Source organism: Salvelinus sp. IW2-2015, linkage group LG27 (genome assembly GCF_002910315.2).
Source record: "Salvelinus sp. IW2-2015 linkage group LG27, ASM291031v2, whole genome shotgun sequence".
Lineage (NCBI taxonomy): Eukaryota > Metazoa > Chordata > Actinopteri > Salmoniformes > Salmonidae > Salvelinus > Salvelinus sp. IW2-2015.
This window is the reverse complement of record NC_036867.1, coordinates 37072137-37092235: the sequence shown is the minus strand read 5'-3', so window position 1 is coordinate 37092235 and position 20099 is coordinate 37072137. Positions and strand designations below refer to the sequence as shown.

Here is a 20099-nt window from a genome sequence, read left to right as displayed (position 1 = left end):
ATCTTTAATAGTACTTCCATTGACAATCATAAGAGTGTTACAACAATGGAAGTAGCATTGCATTTTCATACTTTGTGCCTCAATCTTTTACTATTTGAACTGCTGCTACTCCTATTGATTTATTCTACTGCACAGTATCCTGACATCATGCTGCACTGTTTATGCAATCACTTTACTGGGCAATGGAACTAATTGGCGTGTGTATTCATATACGTGCAATAGAAAATTACACTTCACCATTGTARGCACATGAAAAGACATGCTGTCATTATGCTATAAGGGATTCAGGGATTCTCATGAGGATTAACTTGACCAAAGTGAGTAACCCATGTATGTCTCATGTATGTCCCATGTTGTTTGCATGAGTGAAAGCTGTGTGATGGACAATCTAGATCATTTAAAAGCAGGAATACCTACCCGTCAWTGTGAAAATGCATTGAACTTTAAACTTATCTTGAACTTTGACTTATTCCCWAATGGGGCAGTTTAGAGAGACCTTGACCTTACATTTTTTTTTTTAAATGTATAATTTTGATTCCATTGGTTTTGCTTTTTAAAAATGTTTTGTAGTGGATGTAAAATTAAATTGTTTRCCCAAAGGTATTGTTATTGTACCTATAGCAACATAGTACCTCTTTTTCAAGTTTCAGATATGGATGTTCTTTCCACAGTGAAGTTTGTATTAAAATGAAGGTTACATTTCAAACAAACTTATTTAAAAGTCTTGTCTCATGTCACGTCTTCAAAGCAAACATGTAGTTGCTTTTCTTTTGGAGTTTGTTAATACTAATCAGTATTGACTAAAGAAAATGGACCAAAGTGATAACGCCTCAATTTCACACCATCTTTTCCTTTTCACAAGCTGGTTTTGTAAGCCTCATCCCACAATTATTTCCCTTTACCCTCTTCAAACACACAGTTAAACAGTGTTACACTATRCACCTTTAGATAAACCAAATATACACAGGTTTGACAAGTATATCAAGTATTTWAATGCATCATCCGTGACATTTTGCATTGAATAGTTTGTGAAATTCCTAATCATGATTATCTAAGGAGAACCTTGCGCAATGTGAGTAGGAGGATGCGTTATATAAAAGGCCAAGTAGGCTGCGTTTAGACAGGCAGCCTAATTCTGATATTTTTCTCCACTAATTCGTCTTTTGAACAATRGCATCAGATTTTTTTCAGACCTGAAAAAAATATCCAAATTGGGCTGCCTGTCTAAACACAGCAGTAGAGTTTTCCTTATCCAATCTTGTTCTGAGGACAAATGTGAATGGTTGGATGAAAGCTCAATGGTCAGTGGGCAGAGCTTGCAAGAGGTGAGAGTCAAATAAAGAACAGCCTTTTAGGGTTGGAGGGGGATGGGGGGTGTTAAACACGGGTTGTGACAGGCCAGTTTGAATCCGGCATGTGCCTTTGTTTTTATACCTTCCCCAACATCCTTCTACATGACTAACGGGCTGAACAGTTTAATATGTAAAACAATGAAACCAAATAGTGGTGGTCGGTTCACCCTAAGATGGGGAGGGATAGGGACCAGAAGGTTACAGGTTTCTAATTTGTTGATGCACAGAGGGTGGTAGACTCTGTGGTTTTCTTTCTAACCTTATCCACACCTATTCCTGAACTTAACCAATCACCTTGTTTCCTGCCCTCGACAGATATTTTTTTAACCTTTATTTTAAACTAGGAATCTGTTACGAACAAATTCTTATTTTCAATGACGGCCTAGGAACAGTGGGTTAACTGCCTTGTTCAGGGGCAGAACGACAGATTTTTACGTTGTCAGCTCAGGGATTCGAGTGTGCACCTTTCGGTTACTAGTCCAACGCTCTAACCCTAGGCTTACCTGCCTAGTCCTGTGACTTTCCTCACATAAACATATCACCATGCCAACGTGGGAATTAGATGATTTTACAATTGTATAACCATGTTCGATTAGGGGCTTTATTCAATCCGTATGCCGAAGTTCCATGCTAGAGCGCGATTGAATTTGAAAGGCATAGTTCCGGTTTGCCCTATTCAGGTAAACGCGCCAAGTCAGCTTAATCAGAAATGACCTTTACATTTCAATCATGCTATATGGGGATCTGCTGCACTACAGATTGAATCTAGCCTTTAAATCACTCTCAGAAATAGAAGTGATATTCATTCATGTTAAACTCATCTTTGACAAGACCTGACGATGAGGATCAATGCTGAATATAAAAGGCACATACAGTCAATTACGCTAGAAAAGCGCCCGTATACGCCATTTCAAGTCCCAGTGCAGCCCAACGTGATTTTTCCTAGGGTAGGTTGCCAGTTCGAATCCGGCACACGACTTGTTTTTCAACCTTACCCAACATTCCTCACTATCACATTTCTAATCTACGATGACTAACCATTTCTTAACCCAGTGCAGTCAAACATTGATTTTCCTGTGTTTCATATACCTTTCCACACTGTTGGAGAAATACTATGAAATTATGAAAATGATGATGCCCTGTAGTGTAAGAGCTGTTTGAAAAGACTGCCTGAAATTCAGCCTATTTTGGGATAGAGTTTTTGCCTTCCATGGTGACATCACCATGCAGTTAATGAGTTAGACCAATAAGAAAGAGCGTTCCAAACCTCTCTGCCAATAAGCCAATTGTCAGTTTTCCCCTCCCACTCAGGACACTCCCACACAGTATTTGCAACATTTTTGCCTGAGAAATTGCCCTTTGACTAAATATTTTGTGGGATTCATATTCAAACTACCTGAGTTGAGTTTCAGAAGACATTCGCAAACTCTATTTGGTACATTGATGCAGTGACCACAGCAGATACAGTAAAATGCATTTGGAGCTGCTGGTGCAAATAAGTTGTAAAAGTTACATTTGACTGATAGATGATTTGGTATGGCTAAATAACTTTCATTTTTACTTTGAATACACATTACTACATTTAAGATATGAATTATACAAAAACAGATTAATCATAATCTAAAACTGCTGCAAAAAAAATGAAAAACGTACCAGCTCAACTACATGACGTAGTTTATACTTTCAATCAGATAATAGGCCACACAAATGAATCTAAGGAAAGAGTTCTCAAATTTTGGCCCTTGTAAATTGTATACACAAGTCGTCTGGCAAAAAAGACTTATCAGTCAAGTCACAATTATACAATCAATTTTAACATGGGTCTCGATGGTTATTTCTTTKAATTGATTGATTGGTTATTGAATGTTCGTTTAAATGATAAATAAAAACTAAATAAGGGACAGTTAACGTTTAATGTTATCCCACCACGTACTTTCCCAACTTTTTTAGCTTGGGGAAAAAATCCCTACAACTGCGTAAGTGGATTTAACTCAACTCATCCTGTGGCACGCTGGACCAAACAGTTCCACCTCMTTGCAGATTCCTGTCCAAATGGAGTTTCCAACATMGAGTTTTTGCTGGGTGATAAGGAAGATTGTTGATCTCTGTAGACTGGAGAATGCCATGGGACTGCAGTGCCAGCCGACTCCGAGGAGCAGTACTTCAGGCTTTAAAACAATAGTCAAAGCCTCCTCCAGGTTGTTACAGGGCCGTCTCAAAGATGCAAGTTGCCGTCTGCTTCGACCCCCTCCGTTGGTCGTACCGGGACGACTCCGGCTATTGTATGCCTGAATCAAGATGAGACAACCGGTGTTAGTGTATGCCAACCCGAAACGCCAGAGGTATGTGGTGGACGCACAAGAACACAACTCCCACACATCTGTGTGGTAGCATTTCCCMTTGAACATTTCTAAGCTATTTCACTGGCATAGAAAAGAGTGGGAGAGTGAAGTAGACATGCTCTGTTGAGTCAGTGTGCTACGTACCTGTTTAGCTGACTGCAGGAGGGCAACGGCCTCCTGCCTGCCTGTCTGCTGGACCATCTTGAAGAAGATACCATCGTGGTTCRGAAGTAGGGTGTAGGGCTCATCGTATGCGTGGATCTGACCCGCGACTAGAACCTGGGAACAGAGTCAAGTTATATAGTAAGTAATCTATGGTCCATCTTTGGGGATCCAAAAAGGACCTAACAAGCCCTTGGACATTAAATGAAAACAAGTGTATTTAAGGAAAAAACAAAATTGTAATACTGAAGAGTAGACCGATACCCAGTTGGACGTGTTGGGTGATCATTGTGACTGGAGAGCTCTCACCAGAATGCGATTGCTGTCTATGTTGGRGATGGTGAGCACGGTGCATTCCCTGAATTTGTCTCGTATTGTCTTCTGGATCAGCTCGTCTGTTCTACAGAGCCAAGACGAACAGACAGGTGAGGACACACAAAGCTGGGAGGAAGAAACACTCACACTTTTGTCTACTACTAGATGCCTCCCAGTCTTATGTTGCATTCATAACCAAGTGGYAAGTTGGTAATTACCAGCTGGATGCATTCACATGCTTTCTTATTGAGAAAAGACAAGTGGCTTATTGACAACAAGCTGCATCAAACTAAAATTACAGCTATCATGCCTGTAAACAAATTTGTGTTCGAAAACCATATTACTAAATAGCTTTTTATTTAAAAAAAAATWATGTTTTTACTGTTTCATTTAACTTCCAAAAATGCTGTTATTGAGAATTTCCTTAGTCAGAGGTCAGCATGTGAGAAAAGTCAGAGCTCAGGGATGATAGACGAGTTTCCCCACTAGTAATTACCAGTTGGCGGGGCCTTCAAGTGGATTTTTCCCAGTCATAAGTGATAAATACCACCTTCCCGCTTGGTTATGAATGCAGCATTAAAGCATATCAGCTGCCTCTGCTGCTCAGCTCTAAAGGACAGACGGGAGGTCTGTCCTTTACGTGTGTGTGTGTGAGAGAGAGTGTGTGTGTGTGTGTGAGAGAGAGGAAGCTCTTTACCTGGGGTCCACGTTGGCCGTGGCCTCGTCGATGATGAGGATGCGGTTCTTCCTCAGGACAGCTCGGGCCAGACAGACCAGCTGCCTCTGACCCACACTGAAGTTGGAGCCCGACTCGGCCAGAACCGTCTCCATCTTATTGGGCAGCTCCTCCACCGCAGACTTCAGCTGGACCTGGAGAGGAAACAGTTACTGGAATAAGACCCCGATGCCACCAAAAACACACATTAACCTGTATGTAAATGTGTGTGTGAGTATATCTCGTTACTGTATCAATAGGAGTCTGAGGCGCAGTACCTCTTGGAGAGCGTTCCACAGGTCCTCGTCTGGGTGCTGGTTGAAAGGTTCCAGGTTCTTCCTCATGGTACCGGTGAAAAGCACTGGGTCCTGCAGAACAGAGGGACCACAAACAGAAACATGTATTAAGCTCCAACAGACCCATATCTGAACAAGAAGCCTTTCCTTTGCTACATTCAGAAGGACTACGGGACAGAGCAGCCACAGAAGACCCACCAACAGTAGCTACCTGAGGTATGATGGACATCTTCTGGCGCAGGTCATGAAGGCTGATCTCAGAGGTCAGAACTCCATCGATGTAGATCCTGCCCTCTGGCTCTGCCAGGCGGAYGAGCGCCGATACCAGGGAGCTTTTCCCTGCACCCGTCCTGCCCACGATGCCAACCTTCTCTTTGGGCCTGAACATGGCCTTCATGTCCTTTAGGACCACAGGTCCGTCTGAGCTGTAGGAGAAGCTGACCCGGTCAAAGGTGAGGAGGCCTTGGCTTGGCCACTCAGGTGGAGGACGCTTCTAGGTTTCCCAGGGTGCTTCACTCTCCAGCTCTGTGTACTTCTCCACTGACGTAATGTGAGGACAGTGAATTAACCACGTCAGTCCAACAGCCCTGGCTTTTGTACTAGCATGGCGTCTCTAAGCAGCCCAGTACATCATTGGGGGCGAGCTCCCTGCCATCCATGAAGGAAGGCCCAGAAAATCATTAAAGACTCCAGCCACCCAAGCCATAYACTGTTCTATCTTGCTTCTGCACAGTAAGCAGTACCGGTGCATCAAGTCTGACAGCAACAGGCTCCTGAACAGCTTCTATCCCCAAGCCATAATACTTCTAAATGGCTAACAAAATGGCTACACGGACTATTTGAGTTATCCTTGTATTTAATTTTGTCTCTATGCTCACTCACAGGACTCTACACACTCACTTAATTTGCACACACACAAATACATACAATCGTCATATTAGCTGCTGCTACCCTGTTTATCATACATCCTGATGCTTAGTCACCTTACCCCTATACATATCACCTCTTTCACTCCAGTATCCCTGCACATTGTAAATATGGTACTGGAACCAACTGACCCTGTATATAGTATGCATACTTAATTTCTAGTGTTCTTATTTCTCATGTGTTTTTGTTCTCTTGTTTTTAGTACTACATTGATATTGATTACTTCGTTGTTGGGTTTAGAGCTAGCAAGAAAGGCATTCCGCTGTACTTGTGCAGTACGTTAAAACGTGAAACTAAAAGCACTATAGAGAGCGGCATTAAGAAGCTTCAGAGAACCCTCAGGCTGGATTCTTGAAAGAGCTGTTATGGACGAACATTCCATCCTGGCATGAATACCAGCATGAACAAGATGAAAGGCCAAATAGACCAGGAGGCAGTTTCAGAGTCACCACTAATAGTTCTGAGGTCTGGGTTACACATCTCAATCAACATATTTACAGACTAAGTTCTCTGGTAGGTTTGTAAAGCATCTTGTGAAGATGCAGGGCCAAAATGTGTCGTGGCTCACCTGAATGAAGTCCACAAAGGTCCAAGGTAAGTACGCATCCAGTTAGCCGATGTCCTTAGAGAAGCGGTTGATGACTCTTCCTGGGACACAAGAGGAGTGAAGACCAGGAATTTAAAGACTTTTCTTTCTTTGTTTACAGATATATTATGTCTGACTTCAAGTAAACACAAATGCAGTATCCCTCAACACAAAACTGTGGCAACAGAAAATTGCTTTCCCTATATGTTCCAGTTTGTGCATGGCTTATGGCTCACCAATTGGGTTAATGTCAAAGAAGCGTACAGGCGTCCGGAGGATAGAGTTGAACATGCGGTTGTGCAGAGACTGAGCAGCTTTCACCAGCACATTGACATAATCAGACTCCTGGCAAAGCCAAAGATGAGAGTTGCTCCAGTCAAACCTGAAAACACAGATTTCCCATTTTAGGATGTTACATTTTGAAGCACACATTTTGTAACACAGACACACAAAGGTTATGGAGGAAGAAAGAGCCTGCATGACACTATTCTAGGAGTAGCAAAACAATTTCCAGAGTAGGGTTTCCACTGTGTCTCACCTGCGTAAATGCCGAGGTAGAAATCCATGTTCAACCCTTCAGTGACGTTGACACCATTTTGGACGGTCACAGTGCCATTAACGTTGAGCTTCTCCTGCCCTGTCAATCACAGAGGAGACAGAGCTAAAGCAGAGAGCCAGTCCCAACACAGCATGTTAAAAGGGTAACAGACAGTTGCATGACTGGAAATGAACAGTGAAATGATGTCTTACCAATAGGCCAACCACCAGTCCTGCCAGAATATATGCATCTGCACACAAAAACATAAGTATGTTAGTAGACCTTTATCATTTAATGAAGTCGTCATCAGATTGAGTTTCTTCAGCACTACTAGTGCTGTTTTTGACCATGTAGTTGTACTGGGGTTATGATGTCATTACCTGAGCTAGGAACTGGAGTAATACAACTCCTATCAACACCAGGATGTTGGCGCCTGCCTTCAGGTACTTGACATAGAGGCTGACGCCGATGGTCCCCTCCGAGCGGCTCTCCTCGACTACTGTCTGGACAGGCTTGCCTGCATTACACACAAACATCATAGGATTTATTGGGGGTTATTCATTAAAGCCACTGCAAATAAAATGATGCATGATATCTGTGCAATGTGATGTTAAGTGAGTCATTCTGTGCACTCTGTGTAGGAGAAACTCTGTAGAGGTTCAAGCACGAGGGACGTTGAGAATTTACACAACCCCTGTGTTGGGGAATCTGAGCATGTCAACAAGATACAAATTAACTTCTTTTTAATGGAATTATGACTTTGCTGTGGCAAAAAAAGTATATATTACGTGTGACTAAAGAATTTCAGTTCATTATTATAGCTACTGCCTTGGGCCAAATCAATGTAATGGTGTAAAGGCCGGATCTCTATGGCAAGACATCAWTCACCCAAGTGTCGTCAAAATCGGGTCAGTGCTGTCTGAGATATTGCGTGTGACAGACTTTGCTGTGTCTGGCAAACTTCTACTAAAAGTTTGTACGCACTGCCTTCTTGTGGACAAAAAGAGCAAACACAGGTAACTTTCTTCACTCACTGCTTTGCTACAAAATATCATCAGGGAGGGACACAGAGTGAAAATGGTCCTAGCGACTGTATCTAAGAGCTGAACAGGAAGTGGGGGGGACCCACAGGAAGCTGTTCAGTTCCATCTTTAACGGAGCGTTTGGAGGAGGTGTGAGAGACCACTGAATTCTGCGAGAGGGTGCAGCGAGCGGCTTTCAGTCTCCGCCCCTGGGGCTTGTGTCCTCCTCCTCTTGCCTCTTCAGCAGGGAGGTGAAGTCGACCCCAGAGCGCTGGAGTTCGCTGTACGTCCCCTATGTCACCATGTGACCCTGAAACTGACACACGAAAGTCACACCTCAAAAAGCGTCCGGAGTTTGCATGTAATGTATACAGTTGAAGTCGGAAGTTTACATACACCTTAGCCAAATACATTTAAACTCAGTTTTTCACAATTCCTGACATTTAATCCTAGTAAAAATTCCCTGTCTTAGGTCAGTTAGGATCACCACTTTATTTTAAGAATATGAAATGTCAGAATAATAGTAGAGAGTGATTTATTTCAGCTTTTATTTATTTCATCACTTTGCCAGTGGGTCAGAAGTTGACATACACTCAATTAGTATTTGGTAGCATTGCCTTTAAATTGTTTATCTTGGGTCAAATGTTTCGGGTAGCCTTCTACAAGCTTCCCACAATAAGTTGMGTGAATTTTGTCCCATTCTTCCTGACAGAGCTAGTGTAACTGAGTCAGMTTTGTAGGCCTCCTTGCTCGCACACGCTTTTTCAGTTCTGCCCACACATTTTCTATAGGATTAAGGTCAGGGCTTTGTGGTGGCCACTCCAATACCTTGGCTTTGTTGTCCTTAAGCCATTTTGCCACAACTTTGGAAGTATGCTTGGGGTCATTGTCCAATTGGAAGACCCACCTACGACCAAGCTTTAACTTCCTGACTGATTTTTTTGATGTTGCTTCAATATATCCACATAATTTTCCTCCCTCATGATGCCATCTATTTTGTTGGAAAAATTACTTGTGTCCTGCACAAAGTAGATGTCCTAACCAATTTGCCAAAACTATAGTTTGTTAACAAGACGTTTGTGGAGTGGTTGAAAATCGAGTTTTAATGACTCCAACATAAGTGTATGTAAACCTCCGACTTCAACTGTAAGTCTGTCTCTGTGCATTTATACAGGTGTTCCCATGTGTGTTTACATCAACTTTGTTTACACTAAAACCTCAGTGTAATACATGGTAACACATACCTCCCCCTGCTTGCAGTGTGGGTCCTGCATTAACTTAAGCGCATAGGGTAGTGCATGTGTGCTCCTATGTAGTCTTAAAGTGTGTGTGTGGTATTTGGGTTCTCTGTCACCTCCCTGGCCAAGGCCCTTCTCCCCAGATCTGTGCCTTGACACAATCTTGTCTCGGCGCTCTACGGACAATTCCTTCGACCTCATGCCTTGGTTTTTGCTCTGACATGCACAGTGCATCTGTGGGACCTTATATAGACAGGTGGGTGCCTTTCCAAATCATGTCCAATCAATTGAATTGACCACAGGTGGARTACAATCAAGTTGTAGAAACATCTCAAGGATGATCAATGGAAAGAGGATGCACCTGAGCTCAATTTCGAGTCTCATAGCAAAGGGTCTGAATACTTATGTAAATAAGGTATTTCTGTTTTTTATTTGTTATACATTTTAAAAAAAATCTAAAAACCTGTTTTCGATTTGTCATTATGGGTTATTATGTGTAGATTTCTGAGAAACAAATGATTTAATACATTTTAGAATAAGTCTGTTATTTAACAAAATGTGGATAAAGTCAAGAGGTCTGAATACTTTCCGAAGGCACTGCATAGGCATAAGGCTGAGACAATAAGACACAGTGGCAAAATAAATTCAACCACACCCTTGTTTCATCACAAAACCGGAGAGCAACATCTGTACGGTGAAGTCCATAAGGCATATTGCATGTAACAAACATTTACATGACCTACACAGCATGGTCAAGCAAGTTAATGTTGCTGAAGTTTTTGGACTACTAAACAACTATTGATTTAGAACCACAGAGAGTTACCGCTAGTTGAAAAGAAAACAGGAGCTGCCTCCCCTATTCCAGCACCATTTCAACTTCAACATTTCAGCATCATCAAATCACCTATGCTTAGTCTAATACAGTGACAACTAAAAGATACCAAAAACTATTTTGTCCAATCAATGCAAGCTAAATATGATGTTGCTGTCCATAGTACTGGTTTGTGTGTGCGTGCATGCGTGCGTGCGTGCGTGCGTGCGAGTACAAAAAAACATGTTGACTCATCCTACTTGTAGAGAAACGGCAATGCCATCCTCCTCTCTTTCATTTGGCCGAAACAGTCTATGATTATGTCATACAGTAGGCCTACAAGCTTTTAGTTTTAGTTTTCCTAGGCTACCTGGCTAAAATGCTTGCAGAGTATGGTAAACCAGCCATGTCGTGGACACCGATGTCTCGCTTCCGGACAGGCTGAACACCTTCTTCCGTTGCTTTGAGGATAATACAGTGCCACCAACACTGCCCGCTATCAAGGACTGTGGACTCTCCTTCTCTGTGAATGGCGTGAGTAAGACATTTATTAACCTCTACAAAATCGGTGGATCCCCCACAGGACGGTTGAGCTAACGTAGGCTAATGCGATTAGCATGAGGTTGTAAGTAACAAGAACATTTCCCAGGACATAGACATATCTGATATGGGCAGAAAGCTTCAATTTTTGTTAAACTAACTGCACTGTCCAATTTACAGTAGCTATTACAGTGAAAGAATACCATGCTATTGTTTGAGGAGAGTGCACAGTTATGAACTTGAAAAGTTATTAATAAACCTATTAGGCACATTTGGGCAGTCTTGATACAACATTTCGTACAGAAACACAATGGTTCATTGGATCAGTCTGAAACTTTGCACATACACTGCTGCCATCTAGTGGCCAAAATCTAAATTGCGCTTGGGCTGGAATAATACATTATAGCATTTCTCTTGCATTTCAAAAATATATATTTGTATTAACTTTTACCAGATCTAATGTGTTATATTCTCCTATATTAATTTCACATTTCCACAAACTTCAAAGTGTTTCCTTTCAAGTGGTATCAAGAAAATGCATATCCTTGCTTCAGGTCCTGAGCTACAGGCAGTTAGATTTGGGTATGTCATTTTAGGCTAGTCAAGGATCATATCACCTGCAACCCTAGACCCACTTCATTTTGCTTACTGTCCCAATAGATCCACAGACGATGCATTCGCCACCAAATCACACTGCCCTGCCCCATCTGGACAAGAGGAATACCTATGTAAGAATGCTGTTCATTGACTATAGCTCATTAACCCACAAATGCTGATGCTCCAGATACTCAACTAGCCTAAATAAGGCCAGTTTTATTGCTTCTTTAATCAGAACAACAGTTTTTAGCTGTGCTGACATACTTGCAAAAGGGTTTCATAATGATCAACTAGCCTTTTAAAATGATCAACTTGGATTAGCTTATTCAACGGGCCATTGGAACACAGGAGTGATGGTTGCTGATAATGGGCCTCTGTACACCTATGTAGATATTCCATAAACAATCAGCCATTTCCAGCTACAATAGTCAATTACAACATTAACAATGTCTACACTGTATTTCTGATCAATTTTATGTTATTTTAATGGACAAAACAATTGTTTTTCTTTCATAAACAAGGAAATTTCTAAGTGACCCCAAACTTTTGAATGGTAGTGTATATGTATATATATTTTTAATCCATTCCTTACTTAGATGTATGTGTATTTTGGGTATATGTTGTGAAACTTAGATATTACTTGTTAGATATTACTGCACTGTCGGAGCTAGAAGCACAAGAATTTCACTACACCCGCAACAACATCGGCTAAACACGTGTATGTGACCAATACATTTGATTTAGATTTTTTATTATACCTCAGTGGGAAAACGAGCTCGGGCCTGCTGTGCATGTGCGGCAACTGGGCGCACACAGGGTTGCCATGTCTGCTGTTTTTGAACACATTGGGCTACTTTKAAAAAATATGTCGCGGGTGAAAATGTATTGGCATTGGGCTGCTTCTAAATTGCACGCGGCCGCCACGGCAATTTCATAAAAATATATATTTCACCGTGACCTGCTGCTGCTGACTATCAGGCAGTGAGGCAGCCTGTTTCTGAGTGAGTGGGAGTGGTGGGGAAGGACGGAGGAGTGTCAGCACGTGCAGGTAGGCTGCTTAGATTGTCATTATGGAGACACCTATTTCCAACCCTTTTTCCATGAAACATATTAACACGCTAGAGCTGATGCGCATCAAGAAATAACGGTGACAAAGCACGATAAATTCCCTCAGAGGTGGTATAAACTGCATTCTAATGTCAACTTTACATATGGTAAACCAGATGAGCCAAGTGTCGCAGTGGTCTAAGGGCACTGCATCTCAGTGCAAGAGGCTTCACTACGGTCCCTGGTTCGAATCCAGGCTGTATCACATCCGGCCGGGATTGGGAGTCCAATAGGGCGGTGCACAATTAGCCCAGCGTCGTCAAGGTTTGGCCGGGCCATCATTGTAAATAAGAATTTGTTCTTAACTGACTTGTAAAAAATTAAAAATGATCAAGGGTTTTACACATGCTCAGTTCTTGGATCTCAAGCGCTGCGCCAGTGGCAATTTGAAATGGAAGTAAATGAACTCCCTCACGTTTTTCTGTTATGGGGAAAAGTCCAGAATGAAACTGACATTAAATGTGGAGAATTATACATTTGCATCTGTTGGCCATCAATTAGCTTATTTATTMATATGCATATTTAGGCTAGCCTACCATTTTATACAATAAATATGTGGAAATMATTATATAACTGGAGTCATTGCAAATTTGTGCCACTTGTATAGCCTAGCTGGAGCTGGCAAACGGGTTTAGTAAATAGCATATAACTTCAGTTTGTTGTTGTAACCTTGTGTTATTATGCAAATATTAATGGCCATGTTTAGTTCAGGAAATGGGAAGTTATCAATTATGATTATGGTCACAGTTCTGTTGCAATTGCTGACAGACACGTTTTATTTTGGGACAATCTGTTTCATGTAGCGAATCTGCTGTTCAGTGCGTTTGTATGGGCTAATAGCCCAAAATTATTTTGTGTCATATCATTTTGTAAGGCGATGCCTGCATCTAGCTAACCGAACCATGACGAAGTTGAATTACAATCATAAACCCAGATTTTAGTCAGTAGGCCTAGACTATGCCTATTGAAATGATCTTGCAGATAGGCCATTTCTAATGGTTTGCAGTCTTAACATCTGGCACATATTAAAGGCACAATTGCTAGAAAATAGCCTAACATTCGTTTTTTGAAGTTTAATAAGGGCAAATTATATTTTCTCTTGTGACATATTCAAATTAATTTATTAGTCACATTAGCTCGCAATAATTGTTAATTTGATGGTAAACCGAATTTTGCTTAGGTCGTTAGAAGTTAAGTCGAGATTCCTTCTTAATTCGCTCAATAACGTTATGGGGAAATTGTTTATTGGTTAAATGTGGCAACTCCTCTCTTGCTGCGAAAAAAAAATGTGGGCTAGTTTTCAGGCCTTGTGTGTGGGTTTTAAGTAGTCATTGGACTGTAAATTTAGTAACACCTGGCAACCCTGGGCGCACATGCGCTCTAGACTTATCAGGTCAGGKAGACCGGTTGTAGTTTTTATGGCCGATATAACGAGCTGGTGGCGAAAACTTTGATTAAACAATTCAGGGACGGAAACAAATAAATCAGATTACATAATTATATGTAAGGATAGTACATTGATATACAATTACAAAATCATCTGTAATTGTCAATAGTAAAACAACGCTTAAAACGATGTTGAAAACAGAAAATGAATGTGAATTCGTCTGGACACGGTAGACTCCTCCTCACCGGTCAATTTATTTACACATTTTGGCATGGTGTCATTACACAACAATGGAACAACTGAAGAGAGATGTGCAATTTAATCCATTAACAACAGCCAATTTTTTTTCACGGGTGTTTTTCTGGTAAGTACACAACGCTGTTTACAGTTAACACTGTAGCTCGATATTTTGAAAGTAGCCAGTTAGTTAGGGATAATCAACAAGGGGCTGGCTATGCGTTCTATGGAACTATTAATTATTTTCCAGAGAACACAGAGCCCCGAGTTGAATGCTCTGCACCATTGGTTACTGCTTACTCAGGCAAAAAGCAAGTTTAGCTTTAAAAAACAGATACAAAAAACGCAATGTATCACAGRGCCTCTCWTTCTAAAGATCTACTTTAACTGTATATATAAATATGTATATATGAATAGTGTGTAAATAGTATTTTTGTTGTCTCTTGGTGTCTTTCCTATATATCACTTTTATTTAATTTTGGTGGGAATTTTTTATTGAACTTAATGTCATATCTTATGTTGTTGGTCTTGTTCTGTACTTTGTAACGTGTCTGTGTGTTTTATGTGAATCCCAGGAATAGTAGCTGCTGCATGTGCACTGAAGTAGCTAGCAAGTTTACAAGAAGCTAGCTACAGTAGTTGCCTTGATAATTTTTTTTATAGAAAATCAATAAAAGTTCACAATAAGTTGCAGAGCATTTGATTTGCCTGCTAAAACCATTGACAACTGCTTGCCGTTTTCAAGGGATTGTTAAGTAAATGTTGATATTAACTATTTGATTGTAATACAGTATCATTAACCTCTTGAAGCAACCTGGTCTCAGATCATTTTGTATGGTTATGTATGTAAATCCTACAGTATAGACTCCATTTAGTATGATATGTAACATTTCGTATGGATGTATTAATTTGTGGATGTCCATTTCGTATGATATGTTATGAATTGCAATTCGTACAATATGTTAAACATTTTCAAAGTGTACAATATGTTATGAATTTGCAAACGTACAATATGTCAGGAATTTGAAAAATGTATGATATGCTACGAATAGTTAGAACTACACATTTACAATTTTTCCATGCCAAACAATTGTGCACGTTTAGCTCTATCATCAGAGTTATACAGCAAATAACTGCATGGTGTTCATGATGAGTAAACATCAATTGATCATGTAATTACAGATAAGTGAGGGTAGCCTCAAGATATATCTGTATTGGCCACCATTAATTGTATATTTGAGTGACATAAAAGTGAACTATACCTGACAAGTATGAGTGTTTTAGGTGAATTTCCCAATAATTTATGGGCTCTGCCTGTCGAGCAGTAGAAGGGCCCATTTGTGACCTACCAGCTCGATTCGGTCTTATGTAGCAACATTTGAAATGGTGTTTTTTACATTGGATAGAAGTAAAGCCTCAGAGCTAGAAAATTGTATATCATACACTACAGAGGATCAATGGAAAAGTTATTCTGCTTTGAAAGTTGATTAACTTGTAACCCCACTTTTGAGAAAATGGTCCTTGAATGTTTTGGTACACCTACTGGAGAGCTCTTTGTCTACACTCATTCAGCATAGTTCACACCCTCATAAGTAAGCCTTAGCCCTTCCCATCTCTTTAAGGATTCACATGAGGCCATGTGCTAAACAGAGGGAGTGCAGAAGTGTACTGAACAACCAAATATTTCAAGACTAAAGGCTGGTTTATACTGCGTCTATCGACATGTCTGTAGACAGTTATCACAGTGGCATCATGAACATTCTATTGTCGTCCGACATCAAACTTGAAATTGTCGTTATGAAAAAGTATAAACACAAAAACTGCAGGCTGCATGACACCAATAAACCCATCTGTTTTAAAAATGAATTTAGTATGTGTCAATGTAGCAAACCAGGCAACTAAATACAACTTTCTAAACAATGTTTTGGTTAGTTTCGAGCTTCAAATAATGACCATATCATATAGCTGACCATCTTAACTTTAGCTAATTTGTATGAATTATTACAGGAAAATAAACTTACAACAAGATCATTATTTACAAGTTAATAGCAAGCTAATTGCAGAAAATAGCTTACGGTTGTGAGTGTGATGAAATACAAACAGGGCATTCTACCAGATACTTTTTTTTACTTGGACACTGTCTCATTGGCCTAACCTTATATCCTAATTTGACTTTGGTGCAGGTCATGTTGTTCTTCACATTACCGTCTCTGGTAAACACACACTATATCAAAGTTTATTTGTCACATGCACAGGACACAGAAAGTGTAAACGGTACAGTGAAATGGTTACTTGCATAGTGCAGTCTTTTGTTCAGACATGTAGCTAGCTAGCTAAACAATGAACCATAATCCCAACTCATAATGTTACTACCCTGCATGAATCTGCAGGTAGCTAACCAACTAGGTTCAATGTTAACTAGCTAGCTAACATTAAGCTATAACTAGCAATGCAAATAGCTCCGAGATACGAATAATATTACGACACAGATCATACATGTAACATTAGCTATCAAGCCAGCCAGCTAACGTTAGCTAGTTGGCTAAGAGGAGGCTTTAACTTGCATTGAAAACGACTTTCTGAAAAATTTGAAACTGGTCATATCTGAAAATGTAGATAGCTAGACTCTTAACCTGTCACGGATGCCATGGTTGTCCTTAGTTTGAAGATGTACTCTCGAGAAAGGTGTTTTATACAACAGCCTGTGTGTCCTCTTTTTGACTCCCTCCACATATTTGCAATCAAAAGCCAGAATTTTCTCAATCTCCTTAGCTATCATACTCTGCTTCCACCGGGCATTCCACTGATTTCCAAACTCAGCCCTCCAGAAAGTGGAGAGCAGCACTTTTGCAGTTCTTCGTGATATCTTTTTTTTTTTTAAGCCACATTAGAAATAACGACCTACACATAGTACAAGTTAGTGACAGAAGCGTGCTACATGGCAGTCCAATCCGAACTCATCTCTCGACATGTCCAGCCCATCCATTATCTCAGCCAGAAATGGCTAGCAGGTAGGTTCCTGTCTTTTTCCGGGGCTAAACCAACTATGCTCGTAATTTAACAATTTTATTTGTATTTACAGATGGCATACACGTTTGTTATTAAGGCAGATTCAAAAGGCACTCGCAAATCTGAGCAATCTTATTTGCAGGTGCATGGAAACAATTGAACAAGATGAAGGAAAAAGGAAACCGCACACTGCTCTTGATAGTATCACGTGAGGCCGATACGTAAGCTTATTAAATATTGGTGATACTATCAAGAGCAGTGTGCGGTTTCCTTTTTCCTTCATCTTATTAAGGCAGATTAAAAGTTCACATGTTCCAGAAGGTCAAAAATGCATTTTGATCAAATATAAATGTTTACGTTCAAATGCCTCTCCTGTGAAGTAGTGACGCGCGACATATGCCTAGTTTCCTGAAATGAGTCGATGTACACTTAGCTGATAATGTTTACTTTGCAAGCTACCGTTAGAAACTTTGTACAGTTGCCTGAACATAGTGGTATGTAAACCCAACGTAGGCATACCTAGCGAAGTATTCAGACCCCTTGACTTTTTCCACATTATGTTACAATACAGCCTTATTATAAAATGGATTGAATACAAATATTTCCTCATCAATCTACACACAATACCCCATAATGACAAAGCGAAAACWGGTTTTTTGAAATGTTTGCAAATTTCTTAAAAAGAAAAAACAGAAATACCTTATATTCATAAGTATTCAGACCCTTTGCTATGATACTTAAAATTAAGCTCAGGTGCATCCTGTTTCCATTGATCATCCTTGAGATGTTTCTACAACTTGATTGGAGTCTACATGTGGTAAATTAATTTGATTGAACATGATTTGGAAAGGCACACGCCTGTCTATATAAGGTCCCACAGTTGACAGTGCATGTCAGAGCAAAAACCAAGCCATGAGGTCGAAGGAATTCTCTGTAGAGCACAGAGACTGGATTGTGTCGAGGAACAGATCTGCGAAAGGGTACCTAAAATGTCTGCAGCAATTGAAGGTCCCCAAGAACACAGTGGCCTCCATCATTCTTAAATGAAAGAAGTTTGGAACCCCCATGACTCTTCCTAGAGCTGGCCACCCGGTCAAACTGAGCAATCGGAGGAGAAGGGCTTTGGTCAGGGAGGTGACCAAGAACATGATGCTCACTCTGACAGAGCTCTAGAGTTCCTCTGTGGAGATGGGAGAACCTTCCAGAAGGACAACCATCTCTGCAGCACTCCACCAATTAGGCCTTTATGGTAGAGTGGCCAGACAGAAGCCGCTCCTCAGTAAAAGGCATATGACAGCCCGCTTGGAGTTTGCCAAAAGGCAACTAAAAACTCTCATACCATGAGAAACAAGATTCTCTGGTCTGATGAAACCAAGATTGAACTCTTTTCCCTGAATGCCAAGCGTCACGTCTGGAGGAAACCTGGCACCATACCTACGGTGAAGCATGGTAGTGGCAGCATCATGCTGTGGGGATGTTTTTCAGCGACAGAGACTGGGAGACTAGTCAGGCTCGAGGCAAAGATGAACAGAGCAAAGTACAGAGAGATCCTTGATGCAAACCTGCTCCAGAGCTCTCAGGACCTCAGACTGGGGTGAAGGTTCACCTTCCAACAGGACAACGACCCTAAGAATGGGAGAAATTCCCCAAATACAGGTGTGCCAAGCTTGTAGTGTCATACCCAAGATGATTTGAGGCTGTAATTACTGCTAAAGGTGCTTCAACAGAGTACTGAGTAAAGGGTCTGAATACTTATGTGCTATCAGTTTTTTTTAAACTTTTTCAATGTACAATTTTTATAAAAAAATTTAAAACACGTTTTTTTGCTTTGTTATTATGGGGTATTGTGTGTTGATTGATGAGCGGGGGGGAAATTATTTAATAAATTTTAAAATAAGGCTGTAACCTACCAAAATGTGGAAAAAGTCAAGGGGTCTTGAATACTTTCCGAAGGCACTGTGTGTGTGATATATACTACCGTTCAAAAGTTTGGGGTCAGTTAGAAATGTCCTTGTTTTTGAAAGAAAAGCTACATTTTTGTCCAGTAAAATAACATCAAATTGATCAGAAATACAGTGTAGACATTGTTAATGTTGTAAATTACTGTTGTAGCTGGAAACTGCAGTTTTTTTAATGGAATATCTACATAGGCGTACAGAGGCCCATTATCAGCAACCATCACTCCTGTGTTCCAATGGCACATTGTGTTAGCTAATCCAAGTTTATCATTTTAAAAGGCTAATTGATCATTTGAAAAGCCTTTTGCAATTATGTTAGCACAACTGAAAGCTGAAAAGGAAATCCTGGCTGGCCAAACCCTTCTCTAACTCGGACGACTCTGGGCCAATTGTGCGCCGCCTCATGGGTCTCCCGGCCAGCCTGGGATCGTACCCAGCGCTGTAGTGACGCCTCAAGCACTGCGATACAGTGCCTTAGACRGCTGCGGCACGCAGGTGGCCCTCAGTCAACAACATTTTTTGTTTCATTTCTTCCCACACTTTTCTGTGGGAGGAAATACAGTACTCAAGAACATCACTTTGGATAGGTTAAACATTTTGTTGATATTGATTCTTGACTTGAAGTTGGTAATTCGGTTTGATCATTTATTTACTTCTTCTTTCACTTCCAACTCGTTTTCTCCCAATTTCTCTCTGCAAACTCTTTATTGCACACAATCAATCCCAATATTTTGATTTGTTCCTTTACCTCTATATCCAAAGTAGTTTTCTTTTCAGGTTTTCCTGTCTATACTGCCTCTGATTTGGCCTGATTTAGCTTTGCAGCAGATACTTTCTCATAATGCCAAAAGTACTCTGACAATGTCAAAATCCTTTTTGTGTGTGAACAAGAACAGTCACGTCGTCGGCGTATCCTAGACTCGACACTTTATCTTGATCTAATAATACACCCTTTGGACT

General features: G+C 40.6%; 2 protein-coding genes across 2 annotated transcripts in view; one reads left to right on the top strand and one right to left on the bottom strand.

The window, feature by feature from the left end:
• Positions 1 to 4141: 4141 nt before the first annotated feature.
• Positions 4142 to 5683, bottom strand: LOC111953372 (ATP-binding cassette sub-family C member 4-like). The gene is made up of 4 exons (XM_023972596.2): positions 5394 to 5683; positions 5165 to 5254; positions 4869 to 5041; positions 4142 to 4256 (listed from the first exon to the last, which is right to left on the bottom strand). Exons 1-4 carry the CDS (start codon positions 5577 to 5579, stop codon positions 4142 to 4144), a joined length of 564 nt encoding a protein of 187 aa, XP_023828364.2. The 5' UTR covers positions 5580 to 5683.
• An 8265-nt stretch (positions 5684 to 13948) lies between these two features.
• The window catches only part of LOC111953637 (ATP-binding cassette sub-family C member 4-like), a 46401-nt gene continuing 40250 nt past the window's right edge, over positions 13949 to 20099 (top strand). Inside the window, exon 1 of the mRNA XM_023973040.1 lies at positions 13949 to 14299. Within this exon, the coding sequence (XP_023828808.1) occupies positions 14226 to 14299 (74 nt within the window). The 5' untranslated portion in view covers positions 13949 to 14225. The remainder of the gene's footprint in view (positions 14300 to 20099) is intronic.